Here is a 19,245-nt window from a genome sequence, read left to right as displayed (position 1 = left end):
ATGCTGAGATCCCAGGTTCAAAACCCCGAGGTAGCTGGCTTGAGTGTGGTCTCATTCAGCTTGAGCATGGGGTCACTGGCTTCAGTATGAGATAACTGACATGATCCCATGGTTGCTGGCTTGAGCAAGGGGTCCTGGCTTGGCTGGAGCCCCCCAGTCAAGGCATATATGTGAAGCAATCAATGAACAACTAAAGTGCTACAACTATGAGTTGATGCTTTTCATCCCTCTCACAAAAAAAATTTTTTTTAAATCTTGGTAGGGGAGGCCTGGTGCACAGGTGCAGCTTCATAAACAATCTCTGACTACTGTCTTCACTCCTGCCCCTCCAGCCAGACAGACCACCTTCCACCTGATACACCAGCCCTGTCCTGCCTTGGCCCAGTTCCCCACCCCGACACACACCTGCACAGCGCTTGCAGATGACGACACAGAGGTTGATGGAGGCCCAGTCAGGCTGGGCAGCCCCGCAGTCAGCACAGAACCTGTTAGGGGCCACGGCCCAGATGCGCTCGGCCACCTCCGAGGTAGACAGGGCTTCGGCAATGGCTCCCTGCATGGCCTCTAGCCAGTGCTCCTTCTCTAGTTCTGATTCAGCCGAGAAGCTGAGGACACAGGAATGGGGGGAGGGAGGCTGGTGGAAGAAGGCTCAGAGGGATCTGGGGACAGCATAAAGTGGGGGGAACATAGTGTTGTGAGCTCATAGTCAGAAGAGGGAGGCATCCTTAGTGAGGAAGGTGAATGTGGACAAAGGCAAAGACACCATGAACCTGAGAGATATGAGTGCTGGGGGAATTCTGAGGGGGCTCTCGCCCACCCAGGGAGTGAAAAAGGCTGTTGGGAAGAAATGATACCTGGGCTAAGACTTGACAGATGACAAGGGCTTAGCAAGGTAGAGGTGGAAGGACATTCTAAACAGAAAAGAGCATGTGCCAAGGGGCATGATGGAACATGAGAGAGTCCAGGACCTGTGAGCAGGATGGGCAGACTGGCAGAGAAGAGGCTGGAGGACAGACAGGGATAAGCCTGTGCCAGGCAGAGGAGGTCAAAATGCACCCAGAGGACAATGGAGAAGCAGTGGAGGGTTTCAGCAGGGAGGAGGGAAGGAGACAGAACATCTTCCCCTCTGGCTCTTTCTTTCCCTGATGCCCTGGCGTTGCCATGTGCATTTCAGATTTGGCTCAATCTGAAACCCACTGCAACGGCCAAAAAAGGCAATGCTCCCGCAGGTGTAAAGGATGTTAAGACTGCTTTAAGAGATGTGCTGAAGACCGCCCCACCCACGAAGGCCTAGCCGTGCAATCTGCGAAGCTGCCAAGGCCTTAGCCTGGTGCTGCGCCCATCTGCGCGTGCTCACATCCAACTGCTTGAGCCTATGTACATCAGGTTCCTGGAAGCCTTTGGTGCTGAACACCAAATTAACCTAATTAAGGTTGATGGCAAGAAACTTGGTGAATGGGCAGGTCCCTGTAAAATTGACAGAAGGAAAACTCCAGAAAGGGGTTGGTTGCACTTGTGAGGTAGTTAAGAATGATGGCAAAGAATCTCAAGCCAAGGATATCATCAAAGATTACTTCAAATGCAAGAAATGGACAAATAAAACTTAAGGAATAAAAAGAACAGCCTGACCAGGTGGTGGCGCACTAGATAAGAGCATCAGACTGGGACGCAGAGGACCCAGGTTCAAAACCCTGAGGCAGTGGTAGTCAACCTGGTCCCTACCGCCCACTAGTGGGCGTTCCAGCTTTCATGGTGGGTGGTAGCGGAGCAACCAAAGTATAAATAAAAAGATAGATTTAACTATAGTAATTTGTTTTATAAAGATTTATTCTGCCAAATTTAGAGAAATTCTGACATAAAATACTTGGTAAGTAATTATTATTATATGCTTTAACTTGCTGTAACTCTACTTTATAAATTTTATAAAGTAAAGTTACTTCCCTACTTTATAAATCACCATTACTGTCAAACTGGTGGGCAATTAGAAAATTTTACTACTAACAGATACAAAAGTGGGTGGTAGGTATAAAAAGGTTGACTACCCCTGCCCTGAGGTCACTGGCTTGAGTGCGGGCTCCTCCGGCTTGAATGTGGACTCATCAGCTTGAGCGCGGGCTCACCAGCTTGAGCGCAGAGTCCCTGGCTTGAGTATGGGATCACAGGCAAGGTCGCTGGCTTGAGCCCAAGGTTGCTTGCTTGAGCAAGGGCTCACTGAGCAAGGACTACAGCAGACTGGAGCCCCCCAGTCAAGGCACATATGAGAAAACAATCAATGAACAACTAAAGTACTGCAATGACAAGTTGATGCTTCTCATCTCACTCCATTCCTGTCTCCCTGTCTCTTAAAACAAAACAAGAAAACCCCATACTACTACACACACATGTGCAGATTTCAGGAGAAAAACCCAGCTGGAGACATAGATTTGGGCAAAAGGCAAAGGCGATGATGACCAGGGTGAGGAGAGGAAGACTAGTGTTGACTGAGCAGTTACTGCACACGTGTCGGGTAACAGCTTTACAAAGATTGCCGAGATCCTACACACAGAGGAGGGAACTGAGGTACAGAGAGGCCATGTGATTTTCCCACATGATACAGAATATAGGCCACAGATGTTAGAGAATGAACTGTGTCCTTCTAAAATTCGTAGGTTGAAGCCCTCGCCCCAATGTGACTGCATCTGGAGATAGGGCCAGGTTAAATATTGTAATTTCATAGGAGGGGGGCTCTAATCTGACCAGACTGAAAGGGAAACCAGACAACACACAGAGGAAAGGCCATGTGAGGACACAGTGAGCAGGCAGCCAGCCATCTACAGACTAGGAAGAGAAACCAACACTGACAGCACCTTGACCTTGGACTTCCAGCCCCCAGAACTGTGAGAAAAAGAACTTCTATGTAAGCCACACCGCTGTTTAAGCCCCTCGGTCTGTGTATTCTGTCACGGCAGCAGAGCTGCCTGATACACAGGATTTGAACCAGGTACAACACAGTGCCTTAGAGGTGGCGACTGAATGCCTGGGAATAGGTGAGCCTATCCAGGGAGCAGACAGAAGACAGAGGCAGACCACAGAGAGACAGCTGAGGCCAGAGGAAACCAAGATAATAGAATCTTAGAGGCTCAGGGAGTAGTACCCAGGACAAGTCCCAGGAGACAGGAGAGGAGAACAGCCTTTGAGCTCAAGCAAATACTAATGACAGAAAAACACTTCCGAGGGAGCAGGGCGGTCTAGAGGAACAGCAGGATGAGTGGGTGGCGCACAAAGCCAGTTTGGGCAACTCTGGGAGCAGTGTGGCAACGAAGGCAGAACCGTGATGGTCCGAGTGGGGTAGGGCAAGAGTGGGATTTCTTAGCAGGCAGGGGTCAGAGCAGGTTAGCGAGTGAAGGTGAAGGACCCACAGGGGTGGGCAGGGCTGGGAAGGGAGGAGCACTCTATCCTAGAAGAAGGGGCACATTCCCACATACGCAAGAAAAACACAGGAGGGAGTGAGGATGCAGGTGAGCGACGGGGGCTCACCTGAAGATGCGGTAGGGGGTGGTTAGATCGAAGCTACGCCGGTCCACTTCCTTCACATTGCCCACACTCATGTCGATGAAGGTGATGCCAATGCCCAGGTGGTACTCCTGGGCAGGGAGGTGGAAAGAAGTGAGGGCAAGGCCTGGAGGGTGGAGCTCAAGGCCCAGGAAGGGATAGAGAGAAAGGGGAGGTGGTACCTTAGGGACTAGAAAGTATCTAGAGCAGCGGTTCTCAACCTGTGGGTCGCGACCCCAGCGGGGTCGCCTAAAGCCATCGGAAAATACATAATGCATATCAGGTATTTACATTCCAAATCATAATTGTAGCAAAATTACAGTTATGAAGTAGCCACCAAAATTATTTTTTGGTTTGGGGTCACCGCAACATGAGGAACTGTATTGTGGGGTCACAGCATTAGAAAGGTTGAGAACCACTGATCTAGAGCTAAGATAAAGGAGGGCTCAGGAATCTGGGCGCGGGGAAACGGACACAGGCTCAGAGGCCATGTAGCAATAGGATGGGAGGGTAGCGCTCAGAGACCAGGCAGGGGATGGGATCAGAACTAAGGGCAGAAAGGGGAGCAAGCAAAGGGCTGGGCTTGGTCAGGAAACAAGAAAAAGGAAAAGGACAGAGCTAAAAGACCAAGTGGGCAAGGGAGAGGCTAACCAGGTGGGCATGGGGTCGAGATAAGGGACCAGAGTAGGCATGGAGCAGGGAAAGGTTTAGCATCCTGACCCACCCGTTCGCACCTCCAGATTCTTGTAAAGCTGCACTTTGTCCCCAACCACAGCCACATACAGTTTATTCTTGAAGCCACGTAGCTCCAGGCTGCCGGCACGGTCAGGAGGCTCTAAGCCTTGAACACCCAACAGAGAAGCACTAGACAGCCGGGCCCGGGCACGCTGCTCAGCCACTGCCTGCTGCAGGGCCTGCATCCACTCCTTCCGTTCCGCTGTGGGCAAAGGGGAAGGAGTAAGCCCGAGATCAGCTTGGCAGGGGACCCCCTACAAAGAAGCCCAGACTGGCCCACCTATCTCTGACTATATCTGAGTTCTCTGACTTGGACAACCTCAGGCTGCAAGCCCAGCTATGACACTTAGCCTATTCAAGCCTGCTTCCTCCTGTAAATGGAATGTGGTTCTGAGGGCTCAGTGAGTGTCTCAAACACAGAGCCAGTCAGAAGGTACCCCCCTTTCAGCCCCACCTCACAGAGGGTTGACTCCTCTCTGGGTTGGATGTAGGGGAAGCAGATATGCCCTGGTTCTGCTGTCTTTATCAAGCCAAACTGCCAGTCTTCTTCCTGCCCCACTCCCCACCATCACTCTCTGCCCGGAAGGCAAAGGTCCGGTTGTTTGTGATCACTTCAAACTTCTGGTCCCCAATGGCAGCCACACGGGAGATGCAGGCCACAGAGATAAAGCGCTTCGAGTAGGCATCCTGGGGAAGAGAGAGGAGCTGTTATGTGGAGGGTTCCCGGAGGCCCAGCCCCGCTCCTGACTCCCTCAACCTCAGATAAAACGATGGCTATAGCCCCATCTCCCGCAAGTGGTCAGGGACAACCCACACGCTGACCTTGTCCACGGCCCACAGCTGACCAACAGGCCAGAAGAACAGGGTTTAAGGCATCAGACTGGGGCTCTGGGAGAACTCATTTGGGGAGGGACTCTGCCTGGGTCCAATGTAGGGCCAAGCTGGAACAGGGAGGTCGCAGCAGGGACCAACACAGGCCTTACCTTGTTACTATCAAAGTATCGCAGGTAATCGGCATCCAGTTTCACCCATCGCTTCTGATATATGTAAGATCTGGAGACGCAGAGACAGAGGAACAACACAGCAAAGGATTGGGGATTAAGGAAGAGGCTCCAGGATTACCTCAGCCCCCTCTGATAGCCACATACAAAGTAAGGAAAAGCCTGGTCCAAGAAAGGAAGGATACCCAAATGGTCACTGACAAGATGGATTTTTAAGAGTGACTGAAGCTGGACTTCCCAAAGAAGGACTTCCCAACATTATGAGTAATAAAACACAGGCATCATGGCAATCATCAGAGGTAATAGTCTGCACAGAGGGAGTCCTGCTCTGTTTGACCCCTCTGGTTTTCAGATCCATGACACCAGCATATTAGAGCAATGTGCACCCAACAGGCCTCACTCACCCCTGTGGTGGGTTCTTGTCCAGCCAGCCAGCCTTGATGACCGGTGTGATGGGGGCGGGGCCCCCAGACAGTTGATCCATGGGGTGGGGAGGGAGCTGCGGGATCAGGAGGCTGCTGGGTAAGGATGAGCTCAGGTTGCTGGTGTGCCATCCACCACTGGAGGGAGAGGAAAGGAAATGAAGGAGCCAAGGTGGGGGCCCTGGTGGGGTGGGGGCTAAGGAAATGGGGGCGTTGGATGGCATAGCCACCCAAGAGAAGTAGACTCACTTGGAGATGCCCTCGTAGGCATGGTCATCCTCTTCTTCATCCCCTTGGTCGTCCTCTGACAGTTCCTCCCCCTCACTCAGCAGACTGGCCACACGCACAGCACGTGGGGCTGGACTCGCTGCAGGCTCCTCCTGCCCACCCCAGAACCACTGAGCATCATGCTTCCCTTCAAGCCCCAGATAACACTGACTTAGGAGCTGCCACGCCCCCTCTGTCCACTCCATTCCTGACCCACACACCTTAGCACTACTTGTGTTTCCTCACACTCCCCTCTTCCCACTGGCAGGCTGCACAGGGACCCAGAGAGACAGGGCCACACTAGCCCAGATCAGAGACAAAAATCCTCCAGAAAGACTCGGGGATGGAGAGTAAGACACTCAGAGAGAGTGACACGGGAACACAGAAAGTGAAACAAAGACAGAAGGACAGATACTCTAAGACAGCTATGCTCAAAACACCGAGGGAGAGAAGAGGTCACTCGGAGCCTTCCAGGTGCAGCTGAAGACTGGAGCTGGAGCCACAGACCAGACCCCCCACATTTCTGGCCCAGCACTGAGACTTGAGACTCTGTGCCTCATCCCTGACCCTCACATGGCAAGACAATGGCAAGACAATGGCGGGGGAAGGGAACTCCCATGGAACGGCTACCCATCATCTATCTGGTGGTCCCAGGACCCGAAAGGCAGCTAGGCAGCCCACCTTCCCCCAGACAGCAGACAGCCCAAACACTAACCACGGCCTGGCCCACCTTCTTGGTCATCACACCAGCTGAGGCTCCTGGCCCCTCCTCTGGGGCCTCATCGTAGTCAGAATCATCTGGGGAGGAAGAGGGGTTGGGGAAGACTCAGAAGCAAGGAGCCTGGACCCCCTTCCCAGGCACTGCGCCTGGCTTCACAAAGGTCACCTTCAGCCTGACCTGTGCTGACGCAGTGGATAAAGTATTGACCTGGAATGCTGAGGTCACCAGTTCAAAACCCTAGACTTGCCAGGTCCAGGCAATTACAAGAAGCAACTACTTCAACTTGATGCTTCCCATTCCTCCCCCACCCCTTCTCTCTCTCTCCTCTCTCTAAAATCAACAAATAATACCTAAAAAATAAAAACAAATAAACAAACAGGCAAAAAAACCTCAAAACCCAAAGGTCACCCTCAGCCCAAGAGAGACACCTCCCCACACACACAGCCTCGCCTGGCTTGCAAAATGAAGGCACAGTACATGGGAACAGGAAGTACTATTTATACTCTTGGGGCCTCACAGGACAGCACTAGGGGGTGCCTGGTCACCACAGGGAGGTCTGAAGAGGCAGCAAGCTTGGGGGTCAGGGGCGGGGACTATCTAAAAAAGGCTAAAAAAAAGAGCAACATGAATCAAAAACCAAGAAAAGTGAACATTCTAAGGGGCAGCAAACTAACCATGACCATGAAAAATAGCCCCCAACTTTAAACCATGGGCAGCTCAGAAATATGCCATGTGCCCACACCTAACAGTCAGTAGGTCAGATAAGTCAGTGCTATCTCTCTTTTGAGAGTAAAGAGAATGATGCTTACCTGTCCAGGAGCCAGACAGGGGGTCAGAGGCAGGGCCCAACCGAAAGGGGAATGGAAACCTTGCATCCTTGCAGACTACTGGAGGGCCAGACCCCAGGCCACCCACCCAGAGCCCCAGGCCCAGCTGTGGCACTCACCAAACTCTGGAAGCAGGCGAAGAGGCTTTGGGGGAATCTCTGGGGGGCTGGGAGATGGGGGCTGGGGAGGGCCCTGGGGGAAGGTGGCCAGGGGCTCCTCAGGTTCTCGCTGCGGAGAGCATGACAGTGGTAATGACAGCGATTCTTCCTCCTTGTAGGGAAGGCTGGGAGAAAAATAAAAGTTGGACAACAGGGGTTAGCTCAGTGTTGCTGAGTCACTGGGCTAGCATCACTATGAGACAGAGTCAGGACTCAAACCCACTGGGTCCTAGCTCACCTGAGCTCAGCAAAACTCATTTGTTCTAAAAACTCAAACAGGAGCCCTCCTCCACACAGCCCTCCTTGACTTCATCCCCTGTCCCAAACCCTTAAGCTCCCCAGAGCCTAAAGAAAGCAGGCACCTTCTTTAGCTGTATTGCTGTGACATGGTTACCTGTTCCCACAGCTCTAGCTTTTAGACACATGCACCCATGGCGTCTCCACTGTTGAAGAAGAATGAAGACCAGAGTGGGGTGTGGGTGGTTTACATTCTAGCCTGGGGAGTCAGGGAAGGCTGGAAGGTGAGGCTTGAGCTGAGCTTTTAAGGATCAGAAATTTGGCCCTGGCTGGTTGGCTCAGTGGTAGGAGCCAGGTTGGCCAGGCGTGTAGATGTCCCGGGTTCGATTCCCAGTCAGAGAACACAGGAGAAGCGATCTTCTGCTTCTCCACCCCTTTTCCTCTCCCTTCTCTCTCTCTCCTCATGCAGCCATGACTCGATTGGTTCAAGCACATCAGCCCTGGGCACTGAGGAGGGCTCTGTGGAGCCTCTGCCTCAGGTGCTAAAAATAGCTTGGTTAAGAGCATGGCACCAGCCTGACCAGGCAGTGGCGCAGTAGATAGAGCGTCGGACTGGGATGTGGAGGACCCAGGTTTGAGACCCTGAGGTCGCCAACTTGAGCGTGGGCTCATCTGGTTTGAGCAAGGCTCACTCGGTCCACTGTAGCCCCTTGGTCAAGGAACATATGAGAAATCAATCAATGAACAAATAAGGAACCAACAATGAAGAATTGATGTTTCTCATCTCTCTCCTTTCCTGTCTGTCTGTCCCTATCTGTCCCTCTCTCTGACTCTCCCTGTCTTTGCCACAACCCCCCCCAAAAAAAATATGGCACCAGATAGGCAGAGCATCAGCCCAAGATAGGGGTTGCCAAGTGAATCCCAGTTGGAGTACATGCAGGAGTCTATCTCCCCTCAACTCAAAAGAGAAGGCAGGAAAAAAAAGGATCAAAAGTTTGTTGGCAAATAGCAGGGGGGAAATGAAATGAAATGAGCACTGAGGTGTAGCAAGCAGGACAGAGACTTAGAAACCAGGTCCCGAGGTCCTGAGTTGTAGGTCTCTGGCTCAAGACTACCTTCTCTCTTGTCCCAGACACAGATATTCACCATCCCCCAGATAAACTTAGATGTCTCAACCTCACCTGACACCACCACACTCCTCTTGTACACCAGCTCCTCATCTCTATCACTTCCCTGACTCCCTAAGGCTGGGTTTGGGGGCCCTGGGCTCCCATAACCCAGTGCCCCTGTCTGTCTGTCTCAGCACAGATCACACTGCTCCCAGGAGGCTGACAGTCTCCCAAAGGGTTTTGACATCAGAGATGTGGGTTTGAACTTTGCCTCAGTCTTAGTTCCTGTGTGTCTTGGGGTAAGCACCCAGCCACTATGAACTTGTTTCCTTTTCTGTGGAGTGGAGACTGCATCATCAACCAGACAGGGTAGTTGGAGGATTAACCAATACAAGGAGCATCATGTGCCAGCACACAGGATGTGAAGGGACCACCAGCTGGAACAAGGTGTCTGAGACCTGCAGGCCTGGCCCCACCCATTATCTCTGCCAAGGTCCAGCAGGGGCCAAGGAGGAGCACCAGAGTGCATGGAAAACTCTTCCTAACGGTTATTTTCAGCCTAGCCTATTGCCCAATGTTTGTGGCAGTGACCGATGGTGTGTGACTACTGCAAAAGCAAGGAAGGAAGGGCTGGTGTGACCATGATGTCAGCCTATGCTCCTGCTGGGGCTGCCTCCAGGACCCTCCCTCTTCCTGGTCTCTGACTGGGGAACAACTACTTATCCTTACACTCCAAACTCGGCTTCCCCTTCTCTGAAAGTCTTTCCTGATGCCTCCTCATGCTTCCCTAGTCCCTACCTATGTTCCCTTCTATTATGAGCCTTAGACAAATTATTTCAAATAAAAGTTTTAAAGTATCTCCCTCCTTTGTGCCAGGTAGTGTGCTGGTATCTAAGCCAGAACCTGAGCTCTAAATCCAGTCTATGGGCTTCTTAGGACACATGGTCACTTCAATATCGCCCTGTCCTCTGTCTCTTCTCCAGGTGTGGGCAAAGATCGAATGAAACTCTTCCTTTCTGTGTGAGAATTTGACCTTTAGCTAGCTTCCTTACTCTGTTCTCCTAGAAACCTGCTAGAGGTGGCATGTCAGCCATGCTCTGAGGCAACACTGCCCTTGGCAAGAGTGGCCTGAGTGACAAATTGCACCTGGACTGTGAAAAACTGTAAGCCTGCCTGACCAGGCGGTGGTGCAGTGGATAGAGCGTCGGACTGGGATGCAGAGGACCTAGGTTTGAGACCCCGAGGTCACCAGCTTGAGCGCGGGCTCATCTGGTTTGAGCAAAGCTCACCAGCTTGGACCCAAGGTGGCTGGCTCGAGCAAGGGGTTACTTGGTCTGCTGTAGGCACATGGTCAAGGCACATATGAGAAAGCAATCAATGAACAACTAAGGTGTCACAACGAAAAACTGATGATTGATGCTTCTCATCTCTCTCCATTCCTGTCTGTCTGTCCCTATCTATCCCTCTCTCTGACTCTCTGTATCTCTAAAAAAAAACAAAACTATAAGCCCTCTCCTAGTGAAGAAGTAGGAGCTTCGGGCTTCTCTGGATGTGGTGGCTTGTAGCTGGGTACATCCCATGCAGGAACCTGAAACCACACCCGTGGGGTTTTTAGAAAACATACTGGCTTCTCGGGGCAAGGATGTTTAAGCCGGGGTGGCTCCCACACCTGTCCATTATGAGTCTCACTACCTTAACCCTGAGTTGTCCCCTAGAGGGCTACAGGGAATGGCTCCTGGACAGCTATGTAGATAGTGGCATTGACCATTATGAGGACCCCACAGAGAGGAAAACCTGCCCCGGCCCTGGTGGCCAGCTGGTCCCTCCCTATATGCTTCTCAGGGAATCCAGCCAAGAGGGCCTATGCTAGTCTTGAGGGCATGAATGTTTAGCTGGACCTAAGAAGACCCCCCCCCCCCGGTGGGTGCTGCAGCAGGCTGTCTCTTCCACTTGACCCTAACTCTCTCTGGAGCAGGGGCAGCTTTGGACTTGATTCTTTATCCCCAAAGCCCAGTACAGGGCCTGGCTGAGTCAGCAACAAGAGTATGATTAAGTGAGTGGGTGGGCATATGAATGGACAGACGGAACAAGTGGATGAGTGGATGAATGGACAGATTGGCAATTAGGTAGGTGGAGAGGGTGTCCCTGAGGGCTGGGAGGAAAGCAAATGGAAGGGTGAGTGATGACTAAGAGACTGAGTGAGTCCCCACAGGCCCAAGGGCATGACCTGGGGTTTAGGCCCCCAGCTGATCAGGTGCAATGCCCTACGAGCCCTCTTGGCAGGCAAAGCAATCTTTCACACACAGCCTCCCAGACTCCAAGAAGGGGCCCTTGAGGGCTTGGGCTCATCAGCTGAGAGCAGAACTCCAAGCATCAGGCCAGGACCAGTCAGACTGGCCCAGAGGAGGAGGGGACAGGTTCTACCCTTTCCAGCCAAACAGGGCTCAGTGGGCCTGGCTCTCCAACCTTCCCCAGAACCAAGGGCAGCACTGAGGGGAAGACGGTGGCAACAGAGCATGCTTGGAGCCCAGGCAGCCTCGGCTCTACCACCTCTGGTCCCCAGTGCTCCCCTATCACTGTTCTGATCACCAGCGAAGGATCTGCCCATCCTAAGGCCTCCCCAGCATGGGGGCTCCCTGAAGCAAATGCTACACTACTTTATTCATGATGGTGGGTCTAGCACTCAGCAGGGTTTAGTAAATAAGTGAAGACCTGGATTAATTAATTCATATTAGTTATGTATGTGTGTATGTATTCCCAGCCGTCTTCTAAGCACTTTACATGAATTCATTCCTTTACTCACCACAAGGGCTCTATAAGGAATGGCTTACTGTTCTCCCCACTCTACATATGAGGAAACTGAGGCACGGAGACATAAAGTAATTTGCCCTTCATCCTATAGCTGGGATTTACACTCAGGTAATCTAGAACCACAGCTGCAACCTCAAGCACCAGTGATAAATGAGGCCATAGCCTGGATCTGAGGGGTCTAGGCAGCTCTGGAGCTGAAATTCAGTCTAAGAGGGAATGTCATCACAGCTGTGAAGACTGCTGTAACCATGGCAAAAAGGGAGAGGGGAACAGGTACAAAGGGCTCTTCTCCCAGCAGAGCCTTCAAAGGAAAAGGATTATACGCTAAGAAGATGGGAGCCAGGGGTCCCCTCATGAACCTCCAGACTTCATTCTAGCCACCTCTTCCAGGAAGCCTCCTGGCTGACCCCTGCCTGCCAACCACAAAGAATCAGCCATGCTGAGTCAGGGCGAAGCCCAGAAAAGGAGAAATAGCCTCAGGAAGTCACAGCATGTGGGAAAACCCCAGGGGAAGGGGCAGAGTCCACAGAGTGCTCCAGGCCACTCAGTGCTTGCACCCCTACGAACAGCCAAGCTCCAATCTACAGCTGAGGCAAAGCTGGGATGCTTCCTGCTGACTCTGACTCCCTAGACCAGAAGATTAGCCCCAACCTTAAGTATGTGCCCAGTGGCCCTACTGCCAAGCCTTTGTTCAAATAGCTTCCTCTTCCTCACTGCCTTCTCCCTACCACATCAGCCCAGGAAAGCCCACCTGTACTTGAAAACACACCCAGACGGCCTCTGAGATGCCGGTGCAGAGCTGCTCTTCCCCGACCCCTTCCCCTGGCTCCTGTGCTCCTTCAGCCCCTTTCTCCTCTATCCAAGTGGCATGTGTACCCATCTGCTCTCCCTCCTATGCCCATTGCAAGACTGGGCACTCATGGGCAAGGACTGATCCACTCCAGACTGGGCCCTCAGCCTCTAGTTTGCCTTACTGGATTAGGCCAAATACACACAGCCAACATTATACCTAGGGGTTGGGGCACATGTGAGGGGGTCCCAAGCCAAAATGAGTTAGAGTAGGGGGACCACATAATTAATAGCATAAAACAACATTCCTGAGAGTTAAAAGAGAAACTATTAATAACTATGTCAGGGCAACTGATGTAAACAGGGCCTGTCCCAGGCAAAATGAGATGTATGATCACTCCAGCTAACAGCTTTGGAGCCAGGCAGACCTGGGCTTGAATCCTAGCTTGACCACTATCAGTTTGTGACCTCACAAAGCAAGTCACTTCATCTCTGAGCTTCAGTTTCCTCTCTGATCTGCTTCCAGACTTACTGGTCATTCAGTAAGGAAAGCCCCTCCCATATATCATCAGCACAACTCTCTCACCCTGGCTGTGCCTGAAGGAGGCTCAGACCCACCCGCTGGAGCAGGACCTGCTTCATAGCCTCCTCCTGCAAAGTGGCCCTTGGCTCTTTCTTCATATCTTTCTGCCTATATCAATCTCTGGCAAAAGGAACTAGGTCTCACTCTAAGGGCAGGTGGGTCACAGAGTGGGGCAGTCTGAATATCTCAGGTTGGCCTTAAATTCATTCTCCACCCACATTCCAGCCATCTGTGACTGAGCTGCATTCCATAAATGCAAACTTCCAGGACTTTGCAAATGCTGTTCCAACTAGAATAGCCTTCCCTGTCCAGTCACCTCCTACTCCTCCTTCAAGAGATCCAAATCATACATCCTCCCCCTCCACTTGGTGCCTCCTCCAGCCTCCACACTTCTGATCATTCAGAATAGCTGTGACTGTCAATCTTTGCCTCACTGAACTGACAGGACCAAAAACCCAGGCCTACACTCTGTCCTAGAATCAGGACCTTCACCCTAAAATGTCACACAGGCCTTGGAGGAACCCAGGCCAATCCCCACTCCTGGACTCTCACCAGCAGGACCAAAAGACAGGGTTAGGCCCAGTGATCTGAGCATACCTGTCTCCTACCCTGACCTCCCCTTCCCACAAGGCCTTCGCAGCTGCCTGCTTCCTTTCCTTATTTGCTCCCTGGCTACACAAGGCCCAGGCCTCAGTCTTATGCTTCTTGCTTCCTTCACAGCTGCTCCCATTTTTCCTTCTCCATTATGAAACTCAAAGTTCACTCCCTCCAGCATAGGTCTGTTCTACTGACTTCTGCTCAGGCCATAACACAAAAAGCCCTTCCTGGTTTTACCCTTGCTTAGATGTGAGGTCTGGACTTTTTGCACATGCTATGAGAGGGCCAATCCCTCTCCATGCCATGGCAACACCCAACACAGAGGGGGGCTTCAGCAAGTGTGCTGAATGCCTAAATGATCACTGCCCCCTCACTTCCAGATCACTGGAAAAGGTCAGCAGCTCCGCTAATCTTCCAGAGTAGTAAATACCCAATGAACTTGCTATCTACCCTCACAACTGGGGCTTCACCCAGTTCTTAACACTTCTCCCTGAAATAAGAGCTATCATTTGCTAAGTACCCTCTATGTCCCAGGCATTCTGCTGGGAGCCTTTTTTTTTTTTTTTTCAGATCATCAACTCCACTTGCTCAGGACACTCCTCCTCCTCCAGGAAGTCCACCTAATCGCTCCCCTCTCTAAGCTCACACAGCCTATTGTGCCCTTCATGGCTCATCTACCATCATGTCCTCACTGAGCTTCTTCAGAGGCCAGCCCTGCTGCCTGAGAAGGAGGAGGCAGAGGCCTGTGTCTCCCATGGCAGCTCCATGCACTTCCTGGCCCTGGTCAGGGTAGCAGGAGGAGAAAGTTCAGTCCTCAGGGAGCTCACATTGTACTGATCCCCTCCACCCATCCCAACTGCCCAACCAGGGCTGGCCTGGCAGGAGAAGGTGCAGACGTCTGCTGAGCCCTACAGAAGATAAGCTGAGCACAGAGGGCAGGGCTGGGTACTTGGGCAGAACCTGGTTAGAGGCATTTCTATGTCCCCAGTGACCCACGCACAGGGTTGTTGAGTTCATTAGAGAACCACAGCATTTCGGGGGAAGGGGAGGCCAGTCCCACTCCCCAACAACATAGATACCCACCACACTACCAGCCCTGGGAAGGAGGAGTAAGAACTAAGCCAACTGAGTACCAGCCCTTGGCAGGTCTCTCTATCACCCTGGACTGGAGGTGGGGAAGGGGGGAAACAGGGTGTTCAGGTGGGAGCTGCCCAGAGGCAAAGCACACTTGAACTTGACCCTGAAATAAGCCTATCTAAGCCTCCTGAGAGGATCCTCAGTGTGGTGTAGGAAGCTAGAACCAAGATCAGCACTGGGCTCCATATGGAAGCAGTCTGTGTGGCCTAGCAAACAGGGACTATGGGCTTCCAGTGGACCCAGGAGAGAGGCTTACAGGGAGATGGGAAATTGGAAAGCCCAAGGTAAGGGGAGGAAAGAGAAAATGGGGAGAAAAGGAAAGGGCAGGAGGAAAAACAGAAAATGTGGGAAAAGTGAAAGAAAAGAGAAAATTCTAAGAGCCAAAACAGGAATGGGGAGGAGAGCAATACAGAAAACAGCCCAGAGGAGACAGGCAGACAAACAGGAATTCCTGCCTTCCCAGGCTCTCAGGAGGAGCCTCCCGCCCCCAGCAGACAGCCCAGCCCAAGGCAGCCCCTCGCTCACCCTCAGACGCCTCCTGGGTCCTGAGCCTGAGGATTCCCACAGCTCTGGCCAGGCGGAGCTGACAGCCTGGCACTTGTTCCCTGAGTGTGTCTGAGGCTAAATCTGGATCCAGGTGTGGTTGTGTGCCTGTGATTTGTGTCTCTGAGTGTCTGCGATCACTGGTCTGAGTGTGTGTTTCTGTGTATAACTGAGGATCTGTCTGGGAGGAGTAAATGAGTGAGAGTGTGAATGTGTTTGTGTGTGTGTCTGCGTCCAGCCCTAGTCTACTCTGGCTTCCTGCTCTCCGCCTCCCCCACCCCCTGCAGCCCTGGCCAACACATACTTCCTGAAAACACTGACTGAGAAAGAGAAAAAAGTCACCCAGAATCCCTTGGGGCAGATATTTCCTCCCCACTCCCAGCCGCCCCTTCCCCCCCCCCCCCCCCCCCCGCCCCGGGCCTCAGCTAGAATTGGACAAACCAGGTCCCAGTGTCATATAGCTGTCCACTTACTGAGTGGAAGGACAGGAAGCCCTGGCCCTGGCTGGCCCTCCCCACCCCTACAAAGAAGCCCAGAGAGGCTGGGAAAGAGGCTCTTTGAAGGGAGCAAGTTCTGCCATGGCAACAAGTGATCAGCCTACAGAAAGACCACAGATTGGCTGAGACACAAGGCAGCCAAGGGCACAGGTAGGAGGCCTTGCAGTGTAACTCCAGCTGGCAGCTGTCCCCTCTTGGCAAATACTGCATCATTCTGAGGTATCTCCAGGCATTCAAGTATATGAGAAGGAAACTGAAGCCCAGATCAATCTAGGAGAGACTCTGTAGAGTGACCCTGGAACACTGATCAGAAATGATCCCTCTGCCACTCTCAGAAAAGCAGGCTCAGGGAGGTTCACATCTATGAGACTTAGAACTGGCCCCAGGCCAGAAGCAGGATCTGAACATCAGCTTCCATCTGCTGGACTACATAACTGAGCAAAATTCTCAGCATTTCTGGACACATCAGCAAGTTCCCTATCATAAGCTTAAATAAAGGTGGAAGCGTAGTTCCTTTGGGGGTAAAGTGGGTTCTCCCAGGCCAGACAGAACGGTAAACCTGGTTCTAAGAGTCCTGAGCCACCTGGGGCAAGGCGTAAGGGCGCATCCCTGCTGGTTTTCTGCCTTTCTCCTCTTAAGGCCTTTCCTTTTCTAAGACATCTAGGTGACACAGCTGGGTGGTAGGAAGGGATTTGGGAGGGTGAGCTCAGGGCCCTTTGACCCCATTGTTCAGCGTCCAGTGGGCCCTGAGAGCAGCAGCAGAGAAGCTTATGTAGGCTTCATGTATTTAGTCACACAGACACTCAGGGACGATTAAGTGCCTGGGACTGTTCCTGATGGTAAGGATTCAGAGATAAAGAAAACCAACAAGGTTCTCAGCCCTAATGGAGCTGACATTCTTGGACTCCTCTTGACATCACCTGTACACACATGTACTTACACAGGCTCACATCTGACAGTACATAAACACCACACTTGCCAATTCACCACCCACAGCATGAGCACACAAAAATGGACTCATGCTGTTGGAGTCCCCACCCCACCAGCATACATGGGCACATGTATGTGTATAGGGCCCTGATGAACCCATAAGTTACCACTTAAACAGTATATTAGGGTCACACATCACCTCCCTTAGAATCTGTGCACACTACAACCCTGACAGTTTGCACAAACAAGCACACATAGAGTCACTATCTCAAGAATACAAACGTGCACACACAGCAAATAAACCCAAATTCTGCTGGGGAGCCTGGTGACGAGCTGGCACCAGGCAGAAATGTTCACTCCTGCCTGACCAGGCAGTGGCAGTGGACAGAGCATCGGAATGGGATGCAGAGAACCCAGGTTCAAAACCCCGAGGTCGCCGGCTTGAGCATGGGCTCATCTGGTTTGAGCAAGGCTCACCAGCTTGAGCCCAAGGTCACTCGGTCTGCTGTAGCCCCCCAGTCAAGGGACATATGAGAAACCAATCAATGAACAACTAAGGTGCCGCAACGAAGAATTGATGCTTCTCACCTCTCTCCCTTCCTGTCTGTCTGTCCCTATCTGTCCATCTTTCTGTCTCTCTCTGTCTCTGTCACCAAAAAAAAAAAAAAAAATGTTCACTCCTCCACCATATGATCTGTTGTAAGAGACCCTAAGATTGAGAGGGTGAGATCCCCATCACCACAGAGTGCTAGCAAAACCAGGAAGGCCATATGAGGAAGCGGGGACTCCTGAAACGGGGCAGGAACAAGCCAGGTTGAGTAGTCTGCCACCATCTACCATGGAGCCTGGGGTTACTGGAAGGGGTTGTGAGAGGATGGCGTAGCCAATCAGGTTCCATCCTGGCCCCACCCCTACCCAGCCTTCACCTGGTACATACACAAGGCTCCAGCTGCTGTGAATTTTTCCACTACTGGGCTTTAACGACTTTGTACATTCTAGGAGCACTAGGACTACAGATGCTCAGAATTCCAAATGTCAAAGTCCCCAAGACACAGAAAGCCAGACTTGGCAGCCCACTACACTCTGCCCTAAGGAACAGTTCCAAATTGCAAGGAATAATTTATAAATTCTCTCAGCATGGAATAAATTCCAGGTCCTCTCACTGCAAGGGGCCAGATTCCTAACCATGGAAGCCTGGCCTTTCCCAGAGGTTGGCGAAGTGGTTAAATTTAGACAGGCTCTGAGTGAGGGCTGGTACGCGGGGGACTTTTTCTCTAACTCGCAAGTCTCCTGAACTCAGCTGTTGGCACCAGAAGGACCATGAAAGGCCAAGGAGGGTACCTGGTGGGGAAACAAGCCCAGAGAGGCAGCTCCTAATGGGAGTCACAACGCTAGCTGGGCCTGCCCCAGGTATCCTGCCTCCTAAGCAGGAATCTAGACCTCCACTGCCCACCGGGGGTTTTGCCTCCTCAGCCTTGGTGAGCTCCCTCTGAACAGGGCCCTACCTCCTGCCCTGGTTTATCCATTTCCATAGCTCCACCAGGTACACACACCCATCCTGATGGAATTAATGGAAATAGAAATAACTCTTGAATGCAGGGCAATGGCCACTAGAGGTCGCAACGGCACCAGGAAACTCCAATCTAGGCTGCAAGCCAGGCTCTTGGGGGACCCTAGTACCATCCCTAGTTGTATGAACCAGAAAAGGCACAAACCCTTTTTGTTCTTCCACCCATCAGACTTCAAAACACTACAACCCTGGCTTGCCTTTAAGGCCGCTTACCCAGTGCCTCTCTCTCGGTGGGGAAAACCTCCTAGGTCCTACATGTACACAGAGGTTCCCTGAGCATATACTTCCATGGATCCAGCCAGTGCTTCCCTCCCTTCTCTGAGCTGCAGTTTCTCTGCTTGAAAACAGAACACATATCCCCCAGAAGGCTTGCTGCAAGGATCAAATGAGATCATGTAAGCAAAGCACCCAGCATAGTGCCCAACAATAATAGAGACCAGGAGACCTCTGTCTATACATCTCTTCCTCCTCCAAGAAGCCTTCCCAGATCAGGCTGACTAGGTCTAAGTGCTGCAATAAATCTCCATTACACCCCTAAGTACATAACCAGCCCCAGATGGGAATGCTCCCTCCTAGGTGGGCATTCCAGCAAAAGCAGAAAGGAGGGCATATGTGAAAGAATTTAAAATGGAACATCCACAGAAATAGGAGGAAACGCAAGAAAACAAGAAATACCGCCCTGGCCGGTTGGCTCAGTGGTAGAGCGTCGGCCTGGTGTGCAGGAGTCCCGGGTTTGATTCCCTGCCAGGGCACACAGGAGAGGCGACCATCTGCTTCTCC

At 52.0% G+C, this 19,245-nt stretch overlaps 1 protein-coding gene and 1 pseudogene across 7 annotated transcripts in view; one reads left to right on the top strand and one right to left on the bottom strand.

Annotated features, from left to right (window-relative positions):
* ARAP1 (ArfGAP with RhoGAP domain, ankyrin repeat and PH domain 1) overlaps positions 1–19,245 on the bottom strand; it is a 74,799-nt gene that overhangs the window by 23,713 nt on the left and 31,841 nt on the right. For 4 of the 7 annotated variants that reach the window (XM_066250591.1, XM_066250583.1, XM_066250594.1 and 1 more), the window contains 9 exons: positions 7,624–7,787; positions 6,672–6,754; positions 5,939–6,069; positions 5,672–5,827; positions 5,250–5,319; positions 4,833–4,953; positions 4,266–4,468; positions 3,517–3,623; positions 406–605 (listed from right to left, as the gene is read on the bottom strand). In XM_066250591.1, coding sequence (XP_066106688.1) covers positions 406–605; positions 3,517–3,623; positions 4,266–4,468; positions 4,833–4,953; positions 5,250–5,319; positions 5,672–5,827; positions 5,939–6,069; positions 6,672–6,754; positions 7,624–7,787 — 1,235 coding nt within the window. Of the gene's footprint in view, positions 1–405; positions 606–3,516; positions 3,624–4,265; positions 4,469–4,832; positions 4,954–5,249; positions 5,320–5,671; positions 5,828–5,938; positions 6,070–6,671; positions 6,755–7,623; positions 7,788–15,450; positions 15,778–19,245 lie in introns of those variants that run through there. The other 3 variants (XM_066250593.1, XM_066250595.1, XM_066250596.1) reach the window with 2 other exon arrangements.
* Positions 765–1,607, top strand: LOC136322525 (small ribosomal subunit protein eS12 pseudogene; annotated as a pseudogene).

The sequence above is a fragment of the Saccopteryx bilineata genome, chromosome 1, assembly GCF_036850765.1.
Source record: "Saccopteryx bilineata isolate mSacBil1 chromosome 1, mSacBil1_pri_phased_curated, whole genome shotgun sequence".
Taxonomy (NCBI): Eukaryota; Metazoa; Chordata; class Mammalia; order Chiroptera; family Emballonuridae; genus Saccopteryx; species Saccopteryx bilineata.
The sequence above is the reverse complement of the archived record's forward strand: the minus strand, read 5'-3'. Positions and strand labels throughout refer to the sequence as shown.